The 26,296-nt window shown below is 38.3% G+C and overlaps 1 protein-coding gene across 5 annotated transcripts in view; it reads right to left on the bottom strand.

Moving 5' to 3' along the window:
* Positions 1-26,296, bottom strand: part of LOC115223207 (ubiquitin carboxyl-terminal hydrolase 45) — a 99,472-nt gene that overhangs the window by 10,323 nt on the left and 62,853 nt on the right. For 3 of the 5 annotated variants that reach the window (XM_029793675.2, XM_029793677.2, XM_036512317.1), the window contains 10 exons: positions 25,675-25,722; positions 23,649-23,810; positions 14,148-14,249; positions 11,675-11,692; positions 6,996-7,132; positions 4,243-4,330; positions 3,332-3,410; positions 2,297-2,385; positions 1,030-1,086; positions 695-844 (listed from right to left, as the gene is read on the bottom strand). In XM_029793675.2, the coding sequence (XP_029649535.1) occupies positions 695-844; positions 1,030-1,086; positions 2,297-2,385; positions 3,332-3,410; positions 4,243-4,330; positions 6,996-7,132; positions 11,675-11,692; positions 14,148-14,249; positions 23,649-23,810; positions 25,675-25,722 (930 nt within the window). The remainder of the gene's footprint in view (positions 1-694; positions 845-1,029; positions 1,087-2,296; positions 2,386-3,331; positions 3,411-4,242; positions 4,331-6,995; positions 7,133-11,674; positions 11,693-14,147; positions 14,250-23,648; positions 23,811-25,674; positions 25,723-26,296) is intronic. The other 2 variants (XM_029793678.2, XM_029793679.2) reach the window with 2 other exon arrangements.

The following is a 26,296-nucleotide window of genomic DNA, read 5'->3' as shown; positions in this document are numbered from 1 at the left end:
TTGAGAAGCAAGCATCTTACTACACAGCCACGAACCCCTACCCAGACCATTTTATTTCAAGGCTGTCAGGGCACAGTTATTATCATCAGATCTAATATGGAAGCTGCTATGTGGTCATTCAACTTTCTAGAGATAGCAGCCAAACTATCCTCAAATCATACTCCACCACTCAACCATCTTAAACAGACACATTAGATAATGCAGTCCAGGGTACACAATGCCTGAAAAACATGGAATGGTTATGGCTGGAATAGTTTTGCTGACAGATCTGCCCAATCAGAGTGGTCTTGGGCTTATCTGTGACAATGGAACATACACAGTAACTGAAGCTAGAAATAGCAACCAAATCTCCTTCAATTTACATCTTGTCTTATGAAAAAAAAATGCCATTGATTAATGTTACCCTCCAAATACCATTTCAAAAATAAATGAGAGGGTCACAATTGGAGTGTTTCTAATAATAGTTCTCTCCACAGAGGGCTAACCTGGGCTAAACAACAACAAATGTCTTGAATTAATGAAAGAATCATTGCATGATTCCTCATTCAACCTACTAAAATAATGGCCAAATCTCTCTCGCATCACATTATTGTCTTCAAAATAAAACACACACACACACACTAAATAATGTAGCATTACACAACCCCTATAAGACAGGATGGTCACAGCTGGATTGTCACAACAGCAAACTTACCTTTTCTTTCTTGGTCTGTCTCTTCAACTTGCGTTCAGCATATTTACTCATAGGCTTGGCAACATTCTCCACTACTGGTGCCGTTTCATGAGAATAACCATTTGCAGAATCCTTCTTCTTAGTTCCAACTGACAGGTTTGGTCGAAGAGGCTAAAAATAGATCAATAAAGCATTGATTAGTTCTTGCAGAAATTTTTTCTGAATTTAACAGAGATATTAGTTCACATGAGAGTGGGTTTGTGTGTGTGTGTGTGAGAGAGAGAGAGAGAGAGAGAGAGAGAGAGAGACAGAGAGAGAGAGAGAGACAGACAGACAGACACAGACAGACTACTTACCTTTTCTTCAATCACAGGCAGAGAAAGATCCAGAAATGGTTCAAATATTTGAGACATCTGAAAGACAAAAACAAAATGGGGATTCATTAAGGCAGGAAAAGAAGAGAAAGTAAAAGATACAAATGTATGGTTTGTTGGATATCTTCTTCTGTTCTTGATGATATATTCCCCCCCCCCCAGAGATAATATATTTAAATTAACCTAACATGTTGTAAGTGACATGTGAGTGTTTTTCATTTAAAACTAATTTCTTTCACTACTTGCAGTTGGTAAAATGACAAACGTCATCAAATACAAGTTGTGGAGAAGTGTCAAAGAATTAATTCCAAAGATATTTTTGTTTGGTTCTCGTTTATTTTACTAAATTCAATTATAATTACACTAGCACTATGACCCGGCAACGCCGGGTCATAGTGCTAGTGCATGCATATACAGCTGTGTGCGTGCACACATACACGCGAGTACTGTCCAAATCTCTGACCAATCACATACAGCTAGCTGGCATACAATTGGCGTATCAAGTTTCAGGCATTTTGATTGGGTTTTGGATAGAAAATTCACCAAAAAGTCACTTCTATTGATTTTTTTAATGGCTTACGGGGTGACTGGGGAAATGTAAAGATGTGCACGACCACCCTTGGACGGTTTTGAATGACCATAGAAAGTACGAGCCCTCTAACTGAAAAATTGTGGATTTGTATAAAGGATACACACACACAGACAGACATTTTGCTGTTTATATATATAGAGATATAAGTACAAGTAATCTCCCTTCGTCAACAAAGAAAGATGTAAAACAACATGCATATAGCAGGAAGTCAGTTCTAAGTTTTGGCCTAAAAGTTGTCATAAAGAGATGAAGGAAGACTTGGCAACTACATATACATGTATACGACAGGCTTCTTTCAGTTTCCGTCTACCAAATCCACCCACAAGGCTTCTGGTCGGCCCAAGCCTACTGTAGAAGACACTTACCCAAGGTGCCATGCAGTGGGAATGAACCCTGAACCATGTGGTTGGTAAGCAAGCTACTTACCACACAGCCACTCCTGCGCCTATTTTATTCAGAATTAAGAATCATCTTTCATTCATCTTTGTAGAACTTAATCCACCACTGTTTAGAAAATGCTAGGTTTTGTCATCATATTGCTTGAGTCTTTGAGACATATTGTTAGAGTCAAAGGAGTCGGAATACAAAAACACACCATGTTAGGGTGGGAGATGAAGAGTAGAAAATTGAGTGGGAATAGAAAGTTGAAAGACTTACATGTTGGCAGACGCCACATGAGACAGTGCTGATTAGGTGGCCTCCAAACAGACGATCGATAAAGGTGTACTTTGCTTGGCGGCAATACTCTGCAGAAAACAAGAGGGAAAAAATGAAGATAATGTGAAAGAATGTCATTTAGGGGCCGGGGAAAAAACAACGGTAGAATATGTGTGAGAGAGAGGGGGGCAAGAAGCAAGGAGAAACAGAAGAGAGGGAAAGGAAGGAAGGAGGGAGGGAGAAAGAAAGAAAGAGAGAAAGATTTTACTTAAGTCACTTAACCCTTTTGTTACTAACCTGGCCAAAACTGGCTCTGGCTCTGTAGTACAAATGTCTTGTTTTCATAAGTTTTGAATTAAACTCTTTCACCAAACCTTAATCACAATTAATGTTCCTAACACTAGATTAATGATAACGAAGATATTTTACTAAATTCTTTGTTATATTTAAAATAATTGAAAGAAACACAGAGCATCTCAAAGTAAATACAGTAACGAAAGGGTTAAGTCATCACGAACAACAAAAATATCTCAGGATTTCAAGATGCCACTTCAAAGGGAGACGGTATTGCCATTTGCTAAGCAAACATCTCAGTAGTATTCTTTAACCCAGTTCAGCTCTGATCCAGGAGACCAACATAAAGGCATCCCAGTGATGACCATCCAGTCTTAGTATATTTAGGACAATATAAATGAGGACATTATTATTGTCATCCTTTTTGTTTGTTTGTTTTTTTTTTTTTTTTTGAAGAAGGTAGGATGTGATTTTTAGGAAGACTTGGCAACTATTTCTAGCAGACCATGCAACCACATGAGTCTTTTTGTTGTGGGCCATTGTGATTCTCTGAAACATCCAACTAGAAGAACATACAGATATTATAGACAGAGAATCACATGAAGCCACTATATTGGAGTAAAAAAAGGAGAAGAAATCATTAAAAAAAAAAGAAACAATTTTCTGTTTTCTATGTCTAATGAAAACTATTAAAGAAAAAATGGGAAAAAAAGAGAAAAATGAAATTAAGACATGGCTTACCTTTAATTTTACTGTGTGTTTTGTTGTTAATTTTATTTAGATTCACCTTAAAATAATGCTTGATACCCATGTGAGCACGCTAGATAAATGGATAAATATATTAGAATTGAGATAAACAACAGCAACATATGTGATGACGTTAGTGAATAAGGAAATGAAAGAGTGAGTCGAGAAGATTGGAAGGTTAATTGATGAAGACCACAGGAAAATGTTTTAATTAACCCTTTAGCATTATAACAAGCTCATTTCAGTTTCTGCCTACCAAATCCACTGAAAAGGTTCTGATTGGCATGGAAGATACTTGTCCAAGGTACTGTCGAATGTAATGCTTATGTATTCCCATTGTGTTGAATTAAAGATGAATTATTTGACAGTTTTGAGATTTCAATGATATTCTTTAATTCCTTTATATGTTTCAGTCATTTGTCTGAGGCCATGCTGGAGCACCACCTTGATGATTTTTTTAGTGGAACATATTGACCCCAGGACTTAGCTTTTTAAAGCCTGGTACTTATTCTATCGATCTCGTTTGCTGAACCACAAGGTTATGGGGGACATAAACACACCAGCACTGGTTGTCAAGCAGTGGTGGGGGACAAACACAGACACAAAGACACACACATTGATGAGTGTGTGGGTGTGTTATATATACGATGGCCTTCTTTCAGTTTTCATCTACCAAATCCACTCAGAAGGCTTTGGTCAGCCTGAGGCTATAATAGAAGGCACTTGCCCAAGGTACCATACTTTAGAATGACATTTTGGAGTTGGTGAGAGATGTCAGATCTGGCTGGTTTGAACATAAAACAGGTGGAATGCTTGGGCTGAATGTGGCCAGTTTAAATGCTTAAGGGCCAAAATGGGAGTTCAACTGAAAGATAGAAAACGGAATCAGAAAGCACGGAACTTACCTCTATTTCTTCAGTTCTCATAACGTCTAAAAGAGTGTGAAGCAACTCATGGCTGTCTTGTTGTTGGAAGCCTTTGAAACGTGGAGCTCTGTCAGGTGAAAGATGAAGAATTCCTCAGTAAATAAAAAGAAACAGAAGTCTGGTAGAAGAGGGGAGTGTTCTACAAAAATTTGGATTTCCTATTAGTCTTGCATGTTGTTATACTGAGAAGGACACCAAAGCTCCCTAAAATCACAGCCTACAGTCTTTACCCACATAAAAAGCACCCAGTACACTCTATGGAGTGGTTGGCATTGGGAAGGGCATCCAGCTGTAGAAACCAAGCCAGAACAGACAATGGAGCTTGGTGCAGTCCCCGGCCTCACCAGTTCTGATCAAACCATCCAACCCATGCCAGCATGGAGAACGGATGTTAAATGATGATGATGATGATGATACTCTGTCAAATGTAATGCTTATTCTCCATCATCATCATCATTTGAAAATAATCAGGCATTATCTCATAGCTTCAAGATTTTAATGATGGGGTTGCTTATTTTTTGAATGACACTGTAGGGTTGCTACAAAAGGTTGAACTTGGCCAGTTTTAAAATAAAACAAGTAGAATATTTGGGCTGGATATGGTTGGTTTAAATAAGGAAACGAAACATTTGGTAATTAAGTCTTAAAAAAGATGGGATGGTCACAGCTGGAATGCCTTTGCTCAGAGTTAACTTGAATGTAAGCCTCAACAACAACAACAGCATGTTATATATTAGCATTCTGAAATTTAACAAAATGGACAAAGCGAAAGTGAAAGTAAGTAGTGTTCTATCTGTTAGCAAAGGGGGAAGGGCCACCAAGACTAGGGGTGAAAAAAAGGAAGAAATTATCCTCAAAACAGAGAGCTGACCTGAATGTTTGCAATAGTAAACTCCTGTAAAGGCAGCTAAAAGTGAGGTGGTGGTGTTAATGTAGGCAACTTATTAACCGTATGCATTCAGATTCCTCTCTCAAATGTCAAATGGCTTATTTATTCACTTTGTTTTTGAATTAATCCTGCATTATCTTGTAGCTTTGAGATTTCAATGATGTGGTTATTTATATTTAGAATGGCATTGTAGGGTAGGTGCGACAGATAAGATCTGGCTGGTTTCAAAAGAAAAGAGGTAGAATATTTGGGCCAGATACGGCCTGTTTAAATACTAAAGGGTCAAGTCTATCCCACAACAGACTGGACTTCATTAAAGACACCTAAGCGTCAAGGAATGTTATTAAACCAGATGTACCAAGTCTACAACCCTGGACTGATAGGCAGAAAAGAAAAGCTTTCGTTTTTTTCCAAACATAATTTAGTGAGGAAAGGGAGCAGGGCCCCCATTATATCAGCAAGCTCTTCTCTACTGACAACTGACATTGATGCAGCCAGTGGCTAGTTTAACCCTTTCGTTACTGTATTTATTTTGAGATGCTCTGTGTTTTTTTCAGTTGCTTTAAATATAACAAAGAATTTAGTAAAATAACTTAGTTATCATTCAGCTAGTGTTAGGAACATAAATTGTGATTAGGGTTTGGTGGAAGATTTTAATTAAAACCTTAAGAAAACAAGACATTTGTACAACAGAGCCAGAGCTGGTTCCAGCCGGGTTGGTAACGAAAGGGTTAAACATCTCTAGGTCAAGATCTGCAGCAAAAATGTAGAACCCTGATCCAAATTCTTACAACAAACTGAACTTAGCTAAAACTACTGAGGTACCAGTTAATGCTACTAAATTTGGCCAAGTTAGGCTATTACCGAATTCAATATTAAAACTATGACAGGTTCCATAAAAGGGAAAGAAAGAAGATGCTAACATGTGATCAATAAGGTGGTGAGCTAGCAGAATCCCTACCATACTGGGCAAAATGCTTGGTGGTACTTTGTGTGTCTTTACATTCTGAGTTCAAATTCTGCTGAGGTCAACTTTGTCTCTTGTCCTTTTGGAGTTAATAAAATAAGTACCAGTTGAGCACTAGGGTCAATCTAATTAACCTAGCCTTCCCCTGAAATTGCTGGCCTTATGCCAAAGCTTGAGGGCAATATGTGATTGGGGAGTAAATCATCATCATTTAATGTCCATTTTCCATGCTGGATGGTTTGAGAGGATCTGGCCAGCTGGGGAACTGTCCACACACCAGTTGTCCGTATTGACATGTTTTCTATGACTGGATGCACTTCCTGATGCCAACCACTTTACAGAGAGCGCTGGGTGCTTTTCAAGTGCCAGTGGCATGGGTGTATTTATGCAGCACCTGTACGAGCACATTTTATGAGACACTAACACCTGTAAAGGACAAATCTGTATGGACGGAATACTGCAATTTTACCTAGCTTGACGTGTCTTCTCAAGTACAGCAAATCACCAACAAAATTAATAAAAATGTGAACAAAACATTCGAGCGAGGTCATTACCAGTGCCGCTGGACCGACTCCTGTGCAGGTGGCACGTAAAAAACACCATTTGAGCGTGGTCATTGCCAGTACCACCAGACTGGCCCTCGTGCCGGTAGCACATAAAAGCACCCACTACACTATCAGAGTGGTTGGCGTTAGGAAGGACATCCAGCTGTAGAAACTCAGCCAGATCATATTGGAGCCTGGTGCAGCCATCTGGTTCGCCAGTCCTCAGTCAAATCGTCCAACCCATGCCAGCATGGAAAGCGGACGTTAAATGATGATGATGATGATGATGATGATGATTATGATAAAACGGAAAAAAACACAATTCACTCACTTTTTACAAATCTGGCCAAAAAGGGTGTCAGGATGGATGACAGAATTGTTTGAAGAAGAATTTGACATATCGTGTAAGAATTTAAGGAGAGACCGCGTGAGTGGCCCAGCATCTGTGATGCCAATGTCAATCGGAGGCTGAAATAGAAAGAAAGCATCATATGTAGAGCAGAGACGATTTGTGAAAAACCAACAACCAGCAGAATATGTATAGAAAAAAAAAAAAAAAAAAAACCCTGAAACATCGTCAGCTTAAGCAAGATTTGCTTTGCTTTCCTTTTTTACATAAATACATCCATCCTAAGGGGAGAGGGAATTGTTATAATAGTTTCCTTGTTCACTCGATGGAGAAGGGATCGGGCTGTCGCTGAGTGCTGGTTCATTATATTTATTTATTTTTATATATATATATATATATATCACCGTGACCGACCAGGCCATCAGATGTTGCTACACACCGCTGGTCACAATGCGCTTCGCATTGTCTAAGCCTTCAAATGACACCACCCCACTGGCTAAGTGAGCAGGCCAACAGAAGAAAGAGTGAGGGACAGTTGTGGCGAAAGAGTACAGCAGGGATCGCCACCACCCCCTGCCGGAGCCTCGTGGAGCTTTGGGTGTTTTCGCTCAATAAACACTCACAACGCCCGGTCTGGGAATCGAAACCGCGATCCTCCGACCGCGAGTCCGCTGCCCTAACCACTGGGCCATTGCGCCTCCATATATATGTATAGGGTGCAGGAGTAGTTGCATGGTAAGAAGTTTGTTTTCCAACCACATGTTCCAGGTTCAGTCCCACTGCATGGCACTTTGGGCAAGTACGTTCTACTATAGCTCCAGGCCAACCAAAACCTTGCAAGTGGATTTCATAGATGGAAACTGAAAGAAGCCCATCATGTGTGTGTGTGTGTGTTTTACTATCACATTGCCTTGACATTGCATGAGAGTTGTAAACGAGAGCCACTGTCATGCAAGCAGAGTCCTTCATTTCCAATCTTCAGTGAAAAGATGAATCGTCATAGAGAAATATTGCCTCACTTGGAAACAGGTGAGGGTTGATGACAGGAAGGGCATCTGGCTGTAGAAATTCTGCATGAATGAATTCCATTTGATCCATATGAGCATGGAAAAGTGGATGTTAAAATATATATTTGTTCATTTGGTTTATATCCATTTTTCCATGTCAGTATGGGTTAGATAGATACATTACTGAGAGATTGTTGTATAGTCAGACGCTCTTCCTGTCACTAACACTTACCAATTTTCCAAATAAGGAATTTTTATTTTCACATGTCTATGAAGGTGTGAAGCAAATGGATAACTTGTTGACAGGAAAAAAACTACTCAGATTAGAAACGTTAAAATGTAAGCACGCACATAGATACATATAGATACACCTGAAGAAAACTTATGATAGTGTTTCATTTTAGAAGAGTTGATAATGTGATGGTTAAACGGTTGAATACCTGGAAAAAATGAAGTTTTGTGAATGGGGGAGGGGATAACTTTAGAATTTATGTTGATAGTGTAAGAAGAAGGAAGGCAGTTAGAGAGAAGAGAACCAATGAGAGGGAGGGAGGGAGAGAGGAGAACAAGTGAGAGAGAAGGAGGGAGAGTCACACATACAATTCAATTCATGAGGACTGGCGAAACCAGATGGCTGCACCAGGCTCCAATCTGATCTGGCAGAGTTTCTTTAGCTGGATGCCCTTCCTAATGCCAACCACCACAATCTCGGAGTGGTTGGCATTAGGAAGGGCATCCAGCTGTAGAAACTCTGCCAGATCAGATTGGAGCCTGGTGCAGCCATCTGGTTTGCCAGTCCTTATTCAAATTGTCCAACCCATGCTAGCATGGAAAGCGGACGTTAAACGATGATGATGACCCACACACACATTTCATATGTCTGTCTGTCTATCTATTGATGGATGGATAGATGGACAAACAGACAGACATTTGTTGGGCTATTTTTTATTTCAATCTTTCACTTTGCATTGGGAATGTGTACTTTTTTTTTGTATCGGTGTATGTATGGTTTGTATGTGTGTGTGCATTCCAAGCTCGGGTCCCACTGCCCTCTTCAGTTGCTATTCTGAGTTTCTCGTTCTCACCTGTAAAAACAACAACAGCAACAATCAATAAACACACAGCAACAGAAGACCCAGCTCCATTCGACCATTTCACAGAATTCCAAACAGTATTTCTCTCAACCCCACTGAGTCCAACACTGTCTTTTAATCTCCTAAGAATTGTCTAAAACAAAATACCATCATCAGTGCCTCATTAAAACCAGCAAAAGGATAAACAATCCAGGCCAGTGGAGTAACGGAACTGTTAAAGGCTCAGGGCCCAGATGCCTTCTGGTTCCAACTGTTCAGACAGCAATGACATTTTGGGATGAACACCGATATTGTGGAAAGGGAAGATCTGCATGCCTGTCTTCCAGAAAAAAAACTTGCTCAAGGCTTGCACATACATGTGCAGATGCACAATCAATCTTGAACGACAGAAGCCACATATATCATCATCATCATCATCGCTGTTGTCATCATTTAACATCCATTTTTCCATGCTGGCAAAGGGGGGTTGGTTTGAACAGGATCTGGCAAGCAAAAGGGCTGCACTAAGCCCCTGTGTCAGTTTTGGCATGGTCTCCACAACTAGATGCCCTTCCAAACACAACCACTTTACAGTGTACTGGGGGGTTTCTTATGCCGCCAGCACTAAAGAGGTTGTCACATAACTCACAAGACAGACAAAAAACAAGGAGGAAGGAGAGACCCCTTAACTAAGTGTGTGTATGGTGGGGAGGGGAGGGAGTTTAGTTTAGAGGGGAGAGGTGGTTTTATGCAAAGTGTTGAGTGCTAAAGTATGATAGAGGGATAAGAATAGGGGTCTTGCTATAGAGAAGATACATGGCTAAATATGAGGGAGAAATAACAAAAACAATACAGAGTTTAAGATTCACAAAGGAAAATTACATTTGTTCAAAGCAAAACTAGACAGCGTATTGATATACATCACGCACATATGTGCATACACACACACACATTATATATATATATATTAATGCACAGAGAAAAAAAGAAACAATGAAATAAAGAGAGGCATGTTATTTTGCGTTGGTGCTTTTCTCATAATTATGAACTTGCAAACAGACAAGGCAACAACGTTATTATTATTGTTATTATTATTATTATCATTATTATTATTATTATTTGAATAATGTCAGCGTTATAAAAAAAGACACATCATTGCTCATCTCATCTCAGAAGATGGAGTTCATAACAGCGTATGTTGATATCAAAGCCAAAAATCAGAAGAAAACTGGTGGCAAATAAAAGAGAAATTTGTGTAGACTATAACAATCTAAAAAAACACACAAATAGCAACAATTTGTAGCTGGGGCTTTTTTTTGTTTTGTATTTTTGCTGATGAAGATAAAAGTAAAATAAGAAACACTGATATCAACTGCAGGATTTATTGATAAAAGTAAAGAAAAAAAAAAGGCAATCAGTTAAAAAGACAAATTCGTTTAAAGAAATTTTGCAATTTGGAAAAAAAAAAAAAATATTTGAATAAAAACAATTGCAACTTCACTGAAAAGAAAACAAAATTAAAATCACAACAAAATATAAAGAAAAGCCTAAAAATTTAGGCTAATGCAGCTTCGAAAATAATAATAATAAAAATGAGCAGTTTGGTTGAGATGAAGTAGCCATTACTTAAATGTTAATGTTGTGAAATAACAATTTAAAATATTGATTGCTACTTCACTATTTCAGCCTTTTTTGTTGGAATGGTTTTGTTTCCTTCCAAAATTTGTGAACCTGTAAACAAAATCTGATAAAGGAAGCTAATTTTGTTTCACAGTAGAGACAATACTAATGTGACTAAGTTTGAAAATATAGGTGCAACTATAGACATACATACACACATACACACAGGTCCATAGATGATGGAAGTACTAAGGATATGGCTATAATGAAACACTAATTCTACCAAATGATGCCACAAATACTACCAACTTCATACTAACAACATTTAGAAAACTATTTAACTTGAAAGGAAGTTGCAGGATAGTACAAGAATTTTTTTTTTTTTTTTGGAAATCTTGCTACGATATATGATCAATAAACTTTGCAATCAGTTGTTTTGAAATTTGAAGTGGAAATTCCACTGAAGAATTTACCAAAATTTAAGTTTTATTTACTTGAGAATTTTTTTATTTTTTTTTTTTATTTAAAGAGTCCTGAAATCCTAGAGAAATAATTTGATCTTTGAATCACTTAATATCAGTTCAACCGTCTTCAGCTAGGAAGAAGCACTAACAATTTATTTTTGAGAAATTGATAGACTTAACATTTTAGTAGAAAGGCTAGTTGGTAGTTTGCATTCACAAAAAAAAAATAATAATAATAATAAAGTAAGTACACCAGGCTAAGTCCGTAGAACTAAACTAATTCTGTCGATCACCAACTCTATCTGAAAAGATTGAGTCGACTGCCAGAGTGTAGTTTGTTCCAGGCTGTTAAGTCAGAGAACACTATGCTAATACTGAAAGCAAAAATCAGTGATGCTATGCTGGGATGCAATGGGCCAAAGACAATCACCTAAGCTGATCAGGCAAGACAACCATTTAAATAACGAAAAAAAAAGGGTAGATTAAAAACCACTTACCAGTTCAGAGCGTAGTTCCTAGAGGGGGTAAGAAGGTTTCAAGGTGCTATGAGTACCTAGTGCTCAAAGGGAAAAAAAAAATCAACACAAAACTATTCTGAGTTTTTAGAATCTTATAAGTTTATAAAGAAAGCGATAGATCGAAGAAGTAGAAGAGGTGGGGGAGAAAACATGTAGAGTTGATGGATAATTTAAGGATCGGGAAGAACGTTAGACAAGAGGGTCCCTACTTTAGAAAGAAATTAATGACATTGGTTACAATTGCCATCTTCTTCGGCTGCTGAGTTACATGAAGGATGACAGAACTTATAAGAAATAAACTATTTTAAGATTCTTATTTCTTTGTAATGATGGATGAAAAGAAGTTAATGACTGAGTTTAATTAATTACAAGACTTTAAAAAAAAACAAAAAAACTAATGAATTCTTTAAAATAAATAAAAACTGCATAAAATGTCTATTTTTATCAAAGGACAATAATGCAATGTTCCTTTGGATGGTGGGATACAGCTCCCAATTGGAGAGAACAATAGGACAAAGTAAAAACGGGGGCAGGGAAAAAGGGGCATGAAGAGAAATTAAAAAAGGGAAGATGGAAAGCCTTAGAGAGAAATTAGGGACATGGAGGGAAATGAGATAAAAGGAGATTATGGTGATCGGTCTCTCTATTTCACACACACACACACAGGAGCATAGTCAATTATATCAACCCCAGTAGTCAACTAGTGCTTTGCTTTATTACCCTGCACCCAGTTGACCTCAACAGGAAAAAATTCTGCAACACATTTTGTCCGACACAATTCTGCCAATCCACTTCTCCTAATAGTTCTAACATAGGCAGAAGGCTTGACATTTGAGGGGAGGGGGAGTTGTACAGTTGACTTCAATGGGATCTGAATCCAGAACACAAAAATCTGGAATAAAATACTGCACAGCATTTTGTCCGACGCTAATGATTTAGCCAATCCATTGCCTTTGATAACAACAATTTTAGGGGACAGGTCAGCAATTTTAGGGGACTGGTCAGCAATTTTAGGGGACAGGACTAGTCGATTACATCAACCCCAGTACCCAATTGGTACAGTATTCCCTCAACCATGAAAGGATGAAAGGCAAAGTTGACTTTGGCAGCATTTGAACCCAGAAGAAATGTTGCTAACCCTTTTTTCAGTGTACTAACGTCTCTTCAAGCTTGTATGCAATAATAATAATAATGATAATGGTTTCAAATTTTGGCACAAGGCCAGCAATTTGGGGGGAAGGGAATAGTCGATTACATCAACCCCAGTGCTCAACTGGTACTTATTTTATCGACCTCAAATGGATGAAAGGCAAAGTCGACCTTGGCAGAATTTGAACTCAGAACATAAAGACGGATGAAATACCGTTAAGCATTTTGCCCGGCATGCCAACGATTGTGCCAGCTCACTGCCATAATAATAAATAATCCTCCCTACTAAAAGCACAAGGCCTGAAATTATGGGGGAGGGGACTGGTCAATCGCATCGACCCCAGTGTTCAACTGGTCCTTATTTTATCAACCCCAAAAGGGTGAAAAGCTTAAGTTAGCTGTTGTGGAATTTGAACTCAAAATGTAAAGCCACAAGAAATGTTGCTAAACATTTTCCCCAGCATGCTAACGATTCTTATTTCTTTATCACCCACAAGGGGCTAAACATAGAGGGGGACAAACAAGGACAGACAAGGAGATTAAGTCGATTACATCGACCCCAGTATGCAACTGGTACTTAATTTATTGATCCAAGTTGATTACATCGACCCCAGTGCATAAATGGTACTTAATTTATTGAACCCGAAAGGATGAAGGGCAAAGTCGACCACGGCAGAATTTGAACTCAGAACATAACGGCAGACAAAATACTGCTAAGCATTTCGCCCAGCATGCTAACGTTTCTGCCAGCTCGCCACCTGTTAGCATGCTAACAATTCTGCCAACTTGCTGCTTTTAATAAAAATAATAATTTTACTACTACAGGTACAAGGCTAGAAATTTTGGGGATGAGGGTCAGTCAATTAAATTGGCCCCAGTGTTCAACTGATATTTATTTTATCGAACCCCACATACACACAAATGAGTAAAAAGCGATGTCAGAATGTAAGGCCAGAAGAAATGATATTAAGCTTTCTGCCCAATGCGCTGATTCTGCCAGCACAGCACCTTATTTTGACTGAGGAGGAAACCTTACATTTATGGAGAAAAGGCAGGAAGTTTGAGACCTTATGGTATTCCAAAGGACAATGTAAATGAAATGACACAGCTACAAGTGAGAATGAAAGGAGTCTGTATTTACAGGGGTTAGCTATAGTTGAAGATGGGTGGGAAGATGAAGAGGACAATACAGTAACAACAATGAAGAAGAAGAAATGAAGGACGAGATTTGTAGAAGCTGAAGTTTTTAAAGAGAAAGGAGTTACAGAGTGAAGGGGCCAATCAAGAGCTGATCCCACCTGACCTGGTTTTTGGGGCCGTTTGCAGGGATTCCTGATGTAATCTCTGCTCTGAAACTTCTTCGTTCTTTTGTAAACATCCGCCATACAAGGGAGCTGATTCTAGCCTGCATGTAATTCAAAACTTGACGGTCAGTGAGAGACAGCAACAAGAACAATAGCAACAACAAGTAATAACAGCAGAAGCAGCAAATAACACCATTCGAAAGAGAGAAAGGAAGAAGGAACATTGTTTTTGCATTGTCTGAGGAATATGTTACTTACAGGAAAACACGGTCAAAGAACAGGCATGGAGGAGAATGGAAAAAAATAAAAGATGGAAAGAAAGAACTGTGAGAAATTAAATGCCTAAATGTTCAAGCAGAGTTTAACAAGATTTTTTTTATTTTTCTCACTATTAATCTTCAGACGAGGAAGATGTTCTCTTCTCAACATTCACATTTGCACCACAATTTTTAACTGGTTTGATCTGTAATCACCTGATGTCTTATTCTTTTATGTAAATATTATTAGAGGACCACAATAATGGTTAGCTAAGCAACAGGCATCAGTGGCCGCATGGACCAGAATGGCATTACTCTCACCATCATCATTTAACATCCGCTTTTCAATGCCATCATGGGTTGGATGTTTTGATAGGAGCTGGAAAGCCAGGGGACCTGCACCAAAGCTCCAAGTCTACTTTGGCCTGGTTTCTATGGTCAGATGCCCTTCCTAACGCCAACCACTTTACAGAGTGTACTGGGTGCTTTTTTTGCAGCACCAGCACTAGTGAGGTCATCAAGTAACTCCCAAGATCTCAATTGAGGAGGAAGCTTTGGTTCAAATCTCGTCTGGTTCTGTATCAAATTACAGCTTCCACTTGCAACTGAAGATGACTTGGGAGCATGTATGATGCTTTTACCAATTGCTCCAGAAGTTTGTGGAGTTTCCTAACTTGCCTAACTTTGACCTACCGAGGGAGAGGTCCATGCCAGCACTGAAAGGACAATATGCAAAGTTGAGCACAGTAGGATTTAAACCTAATGTGTTGGATGAAATACTTTGCAAAATCTCTTCTGATTCTCTTCACTCTAACAATTATACCAATCAACCAGCTTGGTTCTATAGACACATCCAAGAATAAAACATCCAAACATAATCAGGAATAAACCGAACAAAAGATAGGATTGAGGTGTAAATGTCTGAGGATCTTTTTATCACCAGTCAAGACTTTTAATTGCTTGAAAAATTACAATCTTAAGAAAAAAAATCCCCGTTTTATAAATTTATACAACTTTTTTTTTTTTAATTTGTATCCTTTATAATATTTAAATCAATGAGTTAACCACCGTCTCTGGACACCCATAGCATAATTAAGACCCGTTACAGGCAATAGTCAACATCATTATGTACATTCAAACCTACTAGAAGTGAAGGGTCTCTTTTACTCTTTTACTTGTTTCAGTCATTTGACTGTGGCCATGCTGGAGCACCGCCTATAGTCGAGCAAATCAACTCCAGGACTTATTCTTTGTAAGTCTAGTACTTATTCTATCGGTCTCTTTTGCCAAACCGCTAAGTTACGGGGACGTAAACACACCAGCATCAGTTGTCAAGCAAAGTTGGTGGGGACAAACATAGACACACTCATACATATAAAGTATATATACATATATACGATGGGCTTCTTTCAGTTTCCGTCTACCAAATCCACTCACAAAGCTTTGGTCGGCCTGAGGCTATAGTAGAAGACACTTGCGCAAAGTGCCATGCAGTGGGACTGAACCCGGAACCATGTGGTTCATAAGCTCGTTAGCTATTTCATTAATAGCACTGCACAAAGTCAACAGCCAAGAAGACATTTAACCTTCATAAATTCAAGCTCTCTACAACAGTAGATCCCGACCTTTTCACAACCAAAGACCCAATTATTTAAATTAAATGTTATCACACACCATAAGCTTTTGAAAGGTCTGTTTACTCCAATTTTATTAACAACAAACTTGTTTCACAGTATCATCTATCAATTAAAAGATACATGTAACTGAATAATTATATATACATACGCGTGTGTATAAATAAACCATCATCATCATCATCAACAATTAACATGTTTTCCATGCTGGCATTATATATATATATATATATATATATATATATATATATATATATATATATATCAAAATAAGCAACAAGGATATCCAAGGTAGTGTAGTACAATTGTTTCATGCTACTTTATATATGTATATCCTGTTCGGCTGTGTGTATTCCCTCTAATACCCAATTTCTTGTATCTAGAAATGCTCTATCACCACCATCCTTATCTTCCTTCCAGTCACTTCCACCCATCCAGATATAATACATAGTAGCCTCGTATTTCTTCCATAGCAACCCACTTGGGTTTTTATTCCCTTTTCCTTTTGCTCCTTTTCCCTACTTCCTGTTCTTCTCCTGTCTTGCAAGTTGCTTGGCAACCTCACAAATGCACCTCTGTAAAGTTAGGGTTGGCATTAGGAAGTGCATCCAGCCATAGAAACCATGCCTAAACAGATGACGGGAACCTGGTGCAGCCCTCTGGTTTGCCAGCTCCTGCCAAACCATCCAACCCATGCCAGCAGGGAAAACAATCATTGAATGTTGATGATGATTATGATGGAAAGGAAAAAGTGGTAAAATTAACCTCACAGAGATTTGGAGTCAGAACATAAAGGGATCTCAGTAAATACCAGAAGGTATTTTGTTTGATGGTCCAGCAATTCTGCAACCTACAAGAGGTACAAGACCACAAAATGGTGGGGGTGAGAGGGTTGGTTATTTAAACTGACCAGTTCTTGACTGGTATTTATCAGTCCCAGAAAAGCGAAAAGCCAAGTTGTCTTTAGTGAGATTTAAACTCTCACGAAGCACAAAGTTTGGTGTAGATGTTAGTCAACACTCTATTGATCCTGTTGCACAAACAGTGGAGGTGCATGGCTCATTGGTTAGAGCATCGAGCTTACAGTTGTGAGATTGTGAGTTCAATGTCCCAGGTCATGCTGTGTTGTGTTCACGAGCAAGACACTTTGTTTCACGTTTCTCCAGTTCACTCAGCTGTAGAAATGAATTGCAACGTCACAGGTGCCAAGCTGTATCGGCCCCTTTGCTTTTCCCTTGGATAACACAGGTGGCATGAAGAGGGTAGGCTGATGTGCATGGATGATTACTGGTCTTCCATAAAAAAAAACAGTCTTGCCCAGATATGTGCCTTGGAAGGTAATTCCAATCCCATGGTCATTATGCAATCCCATGGTCATTTATGGCCAAAGAGGGTCTTTACCTTTTATCCTTTAATGTTCAAACAATTCTGTTGGTCAATTAATGCTCTAATAATTCTTATTTCTTTATTTCCCACAAGGGGATAAACATAGAGGGGACAAACAAAGACAGACAAAGGGATTAAGTCGATTACATCGACCCCAGTGCGGAACTGGTACTTAATTTATCGACCCCGAAAGGATGAAAGGCAAAGTTGACCTCGGCGGAATTTGAACTCAGAACATAATGGCAGATGAAATACTGCTAAGCATTTTGCCCGGCGTGCTAACGATCCTGCCAGCTCGCCGCCTTATAAATGCTCTAATAATTCTGTTGGTTAATTAATGCTCTGAGGATTCTGTTGGTTAATTAATGCTCAGACAATTCTGCCAATCCATTACACTAACAATGAAAATAATCACAATGATTTCATATGTACAAGGGTTAAAGTTATGACTCTACCCAATCCCTTATTCACAGGGACAAGAAACATCAGTGAATTAAATCAACCCCAGTATCTAACTGATATTTATTTTGAAAATATTAATTAAATAATCTAAGACAAAAAGTTAAAGGTTAAGAAGTAGCCGAGCCCAATAAAATAATTTTCCAAGTTACTCCCACCCAACTTTATATAATGTGGGGCAGCCAAGTATCCCTTCTATATCAAGACACCTGTGCTTGTCCCTCAATCATAATATAAGCCTCTCAACAATGGGCATAAAGCCACCTCTTCTTCTAAATTACTTCCCACTGCTCAGCTGTGAGGGGTTTTTACCCTTTTTCCTGTTCTTATTCTGTCTTGCAAGTTACTTGACAACTGCACTGGTGCTGGGGACATGAAAAGAAGCAGTCAGTACACACTATAATGTTAAGGTCAGAAAAGGCATCCAACTGTAGAAACCATGCGAAAACAGACAATTAGAGCTCAATGCAGGTCCTGCAGCTCACTAAATCCTGTCAAACCATCCAACCCATGCCAATATGGAAAATGGGCATTAATTAAATGATAATGATAGTAGTAGTGGCAGTGACGATGATGATGCTGATGCTAATGATGGTGATAATGATGATGGCAGTGATGGTGGTAACGATAGCAGTGGTGATCAGGATGGTGGTAGTGATCATGATGATGATGGTGGTGCTGATGGTGGTGGTGGTGAGGATGATGATGATGATGAGAAAAAATATCTTCTTAAAGCTAAGAAAAAAAAATCACAAATAAAAATCTAAAGTACACGATCTTAATATGGATTGTTCTTAAACTATGATGCTGTTTAGCCCTAGGTCGGACCTGATTGAGCACATCCTTGATCAAAGCCATTCCATTCATAACAGTTCAGTTTTTGTATCGTCTTTCCCCCACCACAATCCTTCTTTTTTCAAGGTAGTATGATGTAACTTAGGAAGATTTAGCTGCTGTTTCTAGCAGGTCCAGCAACATATGTTTACAGTACAGTTCAGTTCTCACCAACATGTTAATTAGAGCAGTGAAAGAGGTGACTGATAATCCAATAAAGAGATAATCCAGATGAGAGCTACTTTGATCCCTGTAATCTGTCAGGTTTATATAAAAGTAATTAGGCAGGGTGTGAGATTTACAGGTTAATTGCTCATTACTTCTCTCTACATTACATCAAACACCATGAGGTAATGAAGAGGCCTCTATGAGGTTACTCAATCTGTTAGAAATAGCAACCAAACCAGATGCAGATAACTGCACCTAAACATCTTGAAAAGTGGAAGGACACACTAGATAATGTATTCCAAGACACACAATACACAAGAAAAGAGCAAGGTGTTGATGATTAGAATCCCTTTGATCATAAGCCTGTTCCATCAGCACTGACCTGGGGCTAAAACAACAACAGACATTGTATTTCTATAAAGCAAAGTAATGTGGATGAATTATTTCTAACATCACAAATTTATAACATCATAAATTTATAACATCATAAATTCATGACATCATAAATTCATGACATCATACATTCATGACATCATAAATTTATGACATCATAAATTCATGACATCATAAACATATAAAACATCATAAGCATATAAGATATCATAAATGACATCATAAATATATAACATAAATACATTAGACATTATAAACAATTGGGGACAGAAAGGAGCAACAAATTCACCAACAGGATATGAACACACACATACAATGGGCTTCCATACAGTTTCCATCAACCATTTTTACGATCGTGGCCGTTTGCCAGCCTCGTCTGGCACCTGTGCAGGTGGCACATAAAAAGCACCCACTACACTCACGGAGTGGTTGGTGTTAGGAAGGGCATCCAGCCATAGAAACATTGCCAGATCAGACTGGAGCCTGGTGCAGCCTTCTGGCTTCCCAGACCCCAGTTGCACCATCCAACCCATGCCAGCATGGAAAACGGACGCTAAACGATGATGATGATGATGATTTGCATTCACAAGGTATTGGTTAGACCTCCACTACAGTAGAAGACCCTTGCCAAACATATTACACGGTGGGATCAAGCCTGGGAACGTCACTGTGAAGCAAATTTTTTAATGACCCAGGCGTATCTGAGCCAATATAGACACACACACACATACATATATATATATATATATATATATCATCATCATCATCATCGTTTAACGTCCGTTCTCCATGCTAGCATGGGTTGAACGGTTCGACCGGGGTTCTGGGAAGCCAGAAGGCTGCACCAGGCTCCAGTCTAATCTATATATATATATATATATATATATATATATATAAGTATTTAGTTTAAACGTATTTTATCTTATACTTGCTTCAGTCATTAGATCATGGCCATGCAGGAGCATTGCCTTGAGCGTTTTATCTATATAAATTAACTCCGGTACTTATTCTACCAGTTTCTATTGCTGAACCGTTACGATACAGTAACATAAACAAACTAACACCGGTTACTAAGAGATGGAGGTACAAATACAAACACAAAAGTACATACATACACACACACACACATACATATATAGTACAAAGTAAGATAGGGGTTATGGGTGTAACCCACTATGGGATAGTATTTATCCAATATACTGTTGGTAAAGTACCCAGATTCTTAATACATAAATGTTTTTATTGCAATGCAATTAACTCATTTATTTAACCTATAGGCAATAAAAATAAAATTAACTACTTTTAGCCATAGGCTGAAACAGCTGTAAGAAGGATTTTAATGATTTCAATAATTTATTTTATATTATGACTTTTATAATTTGTATTCTTATCTTATATGTATTGAATTATAAGATATATATTTATGCTATTGAGGTTCTCATTTTGTTAAATGAATAAATAATCCAACATTATAATATCCGAAAGTTGATGAACAAACTAAATTTGTTTCTCCATTTTCTTATTTGTATTATATATATATACATATATATACACACACACACATACATACATTGGGCCTCTACACAGTCTCCCACTGAATTCATTCACAAGACATAGGTTGGCCTGCGGCTATAGTAAGGTGCTGCACAATGAGATTGAACCCAAAGCCACAAGGCTGCAAAGCAAGCTTTATAACCACAGGTAACTAAAACAAAAAGTGAAAAATTTTAAACGATCTCTTAATGCAAACCTGGGGCAAAATCGAACCCTGTTCAGGATGTTCAATGCAGTTGTCTATGTATGTCTTTATCCACAAGACCACATTTAAAATCATCATCATCATTTAATGTCCACTTTTCCATGCAAGCATAGGTTAGGTGGAATTTTGCTGAGGTGGAATTTTCTATAGCTGGATGCCCTTCCTGTCACCAACCCAAACCTGTTTCTCAGCAAGGTTTCCCCATAACCAGGTGTTTCCATGGAAGACTGGAAATGAAGGACACTGCTTGTATGACAGTGACACTCATTTACAACCACCATGCAATGTCAAGACAAAGAAACAGTAACACACACACACACACACACAAGTCATACTGACTCATAAGAGCTGGTTTCCTGGTTTCCTGGCATATATATTCCCCACCTGGATGGAACATTCATTTTTCCCAGCTGAGTGGACTGGAGCAATGTGAAATGAAGTGTTTTGCTCAAGAACACAATGCATCGCTTGGTCCAGAAATCAAAACCCCAATCTTACGAGTACAATACCCTAACCAATAAGCCATGCACCTCATATATATATATATATATATATATATATATATATAGGTAAAGACGGTAAGAAACAAAAGAAAGAAAGAGACCTCAATATTATGTAAATACAAGAAATTTATCTGTAAAAATATGTGACAATTATTCAATAGCCAAGATGGCCAGATAATCGAAGAGATGGTGTGGATTTCCACCTCAGCATCCGAAACTCAGAGTTTTATCTTGGCTATTGAATAATTGTCACATATATATATATATATATATATATATATATATATACACGCACATGATGGGCTTCTTTCAGTTTCCCTCTATTGCCCCAGGCCAACCAGGCTTTGGTTGGCCTGGGGCAATAGAAGAAACTTGACCAAGGTGCCACACAGCGGGACTGAACCTGAAACCATAGGGTTGGGAAGCCAACTTCTTACCACACAGCCATGTAAAAATCGACCTTTGATTTATTTTCAAGAATAGCGTATGGAGAAATTATTTAACAAATGCTAACATTTGCACATGAATGATGAAACTTTAACAATGACTACAAGATAATAAACAAGGTAACAAAGTTTCTCAAAAATTAATAAAACATCTTTAGATGTATCAGTGTCCACACAATGGCTCGATGTACTGACATCTTGCAAACTGAAGGTTCAGTGGGGAAAAGTATTAATTTCTTGCATTAGATACAGACAAAAAAGGTAGGTTTATAGGAGTTGGGGTGGGGTAAGATTTTCGTATTGATCATTCATAAGTTGGTTACTTGGTTTCCATGACGAATAACTGACCAAGATCACAACATTCCCTCTGAATTTGACATTAGTCTGTTGCAGGGTTAAAGGTCAGCAAATTTGAGAGTAGGGGACAAGTCAATTATATCGACCCCAGTACTTGACTGGTACTTTATTTTATCAACCCCGAAAGGATGAAGGGCACAGTTTGACCTTGGTGGGATGTGAACTCAGAACATAAACAGCTGGATGAAACGCTGCTAAGCATTTTATCCAACAAGCTACCGATTCTGCCACTGACCACCTTGGAATAAGATAAACCCTTTAGCATTCAGATTATTCTGTCAAATATAATATTTATTCATCCATATTGTTTTGAGCTAATCATGCATTATTTCGTAGCTTTAAGATTTCGATGATGTTATCACCTGTTTTTAGATTGACATTATAGGTTGGTGTGAGATACCAAATCTGGGGTAGTTTTAACAGAAAACAGGTAGATTATTTGGGCCGGATATGGCTGGTTTGAACACCAAGTTATTATAAACACACAAAGATCCTTAAGTGAAGAACATGGAATGAGAAAGCATGACAAACAAGCCTTAACAGCACTAAACTATGCAAGTGAAGTGAAATAACTACAACCAGGAGTTGTTAGTAGTCAGTCTTGGATGCAGCTCACCAGGAATTTAGTTCCTGATGGTTGACTGTTTGAAGAAGAAAAATTATGCATTTTAGGAATGATTGGAGCATTTCTGAAACAGTTCTAAGTTGGTTCTTATTGAAAAATTTTCTTCGGCTCTGATAAAAACTGGTGTTGAGAAAAAAATCCACCAAAAAAAAAAAAAACTGAAATGTTAAGAATATAATATTAAATATTAATAATAATAGATCAAACAAACAGTAGATTTTAACAGAATATAGCAATTAGCAGATGTCAAGCCAATGACCTGCTAAAAATAGCAGCCAAATCTCCCTTCATAGCACATCTTACTGTCTTAAAAAAAGTTAAGCAGGAAAGACTCACTACGTAATATGTAGTCATAAATATATAGACAGTCTGAAAAATAAAAGGGAATGGTCATGGTTGGAATGCTTTGATAATTGGTCTGCTAGGCTGACCAGACACTAAACAAAAACAACAATTAGCAGGTATCATATTTAGAAACTTTGTTTTAATTAAAATGTGGCTAATCAACTGCAACATGGTTAAAATGGATCGCTGATTTGTCAGGAAAGTAATTTAACTGCCAGACAAAACAGAGGCAAAGGTTGGCTGTAAGGAAATCTTCAAAAACATTTTGCTTTTTTGTTTCAGTGTTAAAAAAAAACACTGTACAGGTCCAAATAACAATAGAAAAATTACATACTATTCGCTGTGTGTTATCTTTGGAATTTTCCTCATCGGAATTGTCGTCTGAAATATCCGAGCAACTATCTGTTTCTATAGGTTGGCAACCAGGAAGTCTCAAAGCACTTTTCTTGTTGACATCTTTTAAAATGGTTTCCAGACCATGGGTTTGACTCAAGTTCTGAAAGCAGAAGAGACAGGGAAATGGAAAGTTGAATCCTTTCTTGAAGTTTATAACATCATAATCTATGACATCATAAATTCATGACGTCATAAACATATAAGACACCATATAAGCATATAAGATATCATAAATGACATCATAAATATATGACATAAACACATTAGACATTATAAACAACTGGAGACAGAAAGGGGCAACAAATTCACTAACAGGATATGAACACACACATACAATGGGCTTCCATACAGTTTCCATCAACCATTTTTACGTGCCGGTGGCGCATAAAAAGCACCATCCGATCGTGGCCGTTTGCCAGCCTCATCTGGCACCTGTGCCGGTGGCACATAAAAAGCACCCACTACACTCACGGAGTGGTTGGCGTTAGGAAGGGCATCCAGCCATAGAAACATTGCCAGATCAGACTGGGCCTGGTGCAGCCTTCTGGTTTCCCAGACCCCAGTTGAACCGTCCAACCCATGCTAGCATGGAAAGCGGACGCTAAACGATGAAAACAAAATCAGTTATACTAACCATTACCTTTCCATACCGACAAGGCAATTTATAATTAGGAATATGCAACTGAGGCAACATTTAATTAAAACAACGATCTATGTATCATACATAACGTATATACACAGTCAAAGGCCCAGTTACTGTTGTATTTATCCTGAGATAACATCTTTCATGGTTGCTGCTGGGAGAAATTTTCATCTCACTCTGATACTTATTGTTTTTAACACAGTAAGTCTTTGAGAGATGCCATCTCAGGACAAATACTACAGTAACTGGCCTATCAACTGTGTATATACATTGTGTGATACATACGTGATATAGGCCTGTGCCAGACTAAATGAAAGACCAGTAGTTACCCATCTGACAAAGTTCTCCTTTCCATACATCATCATCATCATCACCATAATAATGGACTCCTGCATTTTACTGTCTCCAGTCCTACGACTCATAGGGTTGGTTACTCTTCTTCATGGCATATATGTGACTGGGGTCACACTCCCACTGAACAGGGCCCCAGTCCATCACATGGTAACTCATTTACAGTGTTTTGCCCAAGAAAACAATGCGTCACATGGTCTGGGAATCGAAACCACAATCATGTGATCATGAATGCAACACCCTAACCACTAGGCCACTGGTATAGAAAGGGGAGTGTTATCAAGGCTAACACTGATACAACTTGACACCAATTTCATTATAGAAATTTCCAGAACTAAGTTGAAGATAACATCAAGCTACCAGAAGGACTCTGGCTTTGGATTTCTCCTCAGAGTTTATTCCTAAAATCTTTCCTATGACTGGGAAGAGCTACGAGGCATAGAAGCTTCAGGTTAGTTTTCTTTCTCTAAGATGGATTGCCTTCCCGACCCAATGAGTTCTATCCATCCAAACCACAAGATTTGTTTTCTCTTCCATCTCAATCTGATCCCCACTTCTCTCTTTCTCCCCCCCCTCTCTCTCTCACACACAATTTTCCCCTCTGTCCATTTCTCCCGTGCCAGTGGCACGTAAAAAGCACCATCCGATCGTGGCCGTTTGCCAGCTCTGTCTGGCACCTGTGCGGGTGGCACGTAAAAAGCACCCACTACACTCACGGAGTGGTTGGCGTTAGGAAGGGCATCAAGCTGTAGAAACACTGCCAGATCAGACTGGGCCTGGCGCAGCCTTCTGGCTTCCCAGACCCCAGTTGAGCCATGGAAAACGGATGTTAAACGATGATGATGATGATGACTCTCTACGTTCCTCATCCCCATCATTGTCTGTGTGTGTCTCATGCTTATTATCCACGTTACTGCCTAGTTACAGCAAATGCAGCAAAAATTGCTACACCTGAAAAAAAAATTCTTACCTGAAGCACAGCATTTAAAAAACATGTGTTGCCCAGGTTACTGATACCCTAAAAAAAAAAAATAACAGAAAAACATGAGAGGAAAGAAAAGATTTCAACAATAATAGACAACAACTTTATAAAACAACACTGGTGGAAGAAGGAGACGGGCCCCGGGTTCTCAAACTCTTCTTGTCTTGTTTTTATATTTCTCCATGCTATAACTGGTTGCCTGTGAGAACAGGTTATCACCAGTATGATAACTTCTTTCATTGTCATTGATATTTCTCAAGTATTTTGCATTGTTTAATAATTATATCCTGTACCAAGACATCAGTCTTGTAAATGTAATATATATTAAATTGTGGTCACCCAAGTATTGCATCATTGTCATTATATGTTCTATTAATGAACCATTTTTCAGGTTAATTACATGTTTCATATCCCACATTTGCATCTCCATATTAATGTGAATATGCATTTATATATATATATATATACACACACATATATTCTCATAGCTGAATTTGTTGAAGAGCTTTAACCAGTCCACTTGTGCGTACCTTTTCTTCATTGCACACTAAACTGTGCTTGTGAAGACCAGTTGAGGCAAGTGAAATCGAAGTCGAAATCAAATTCAATG

Source organism: Octopus sinensis, linkage group LG22 (assembly GCF_006345805.1).
Source record: "Octopus sinensis linkage group LG22, ASM634580v1, whole genome shotgun sequence".
Taxonomy (NCBI): Eukaryota; Metazoa; Mollusca; class Cephalopoda; order Octopoda; family Octopodidae; genus Octopus; species Octopus sinensis.
The sequence above is the reverse complement of the archived record's forward strand: the minus strand, read 5'-3'. Positions and strand labels throughout refer to the sequence as shown.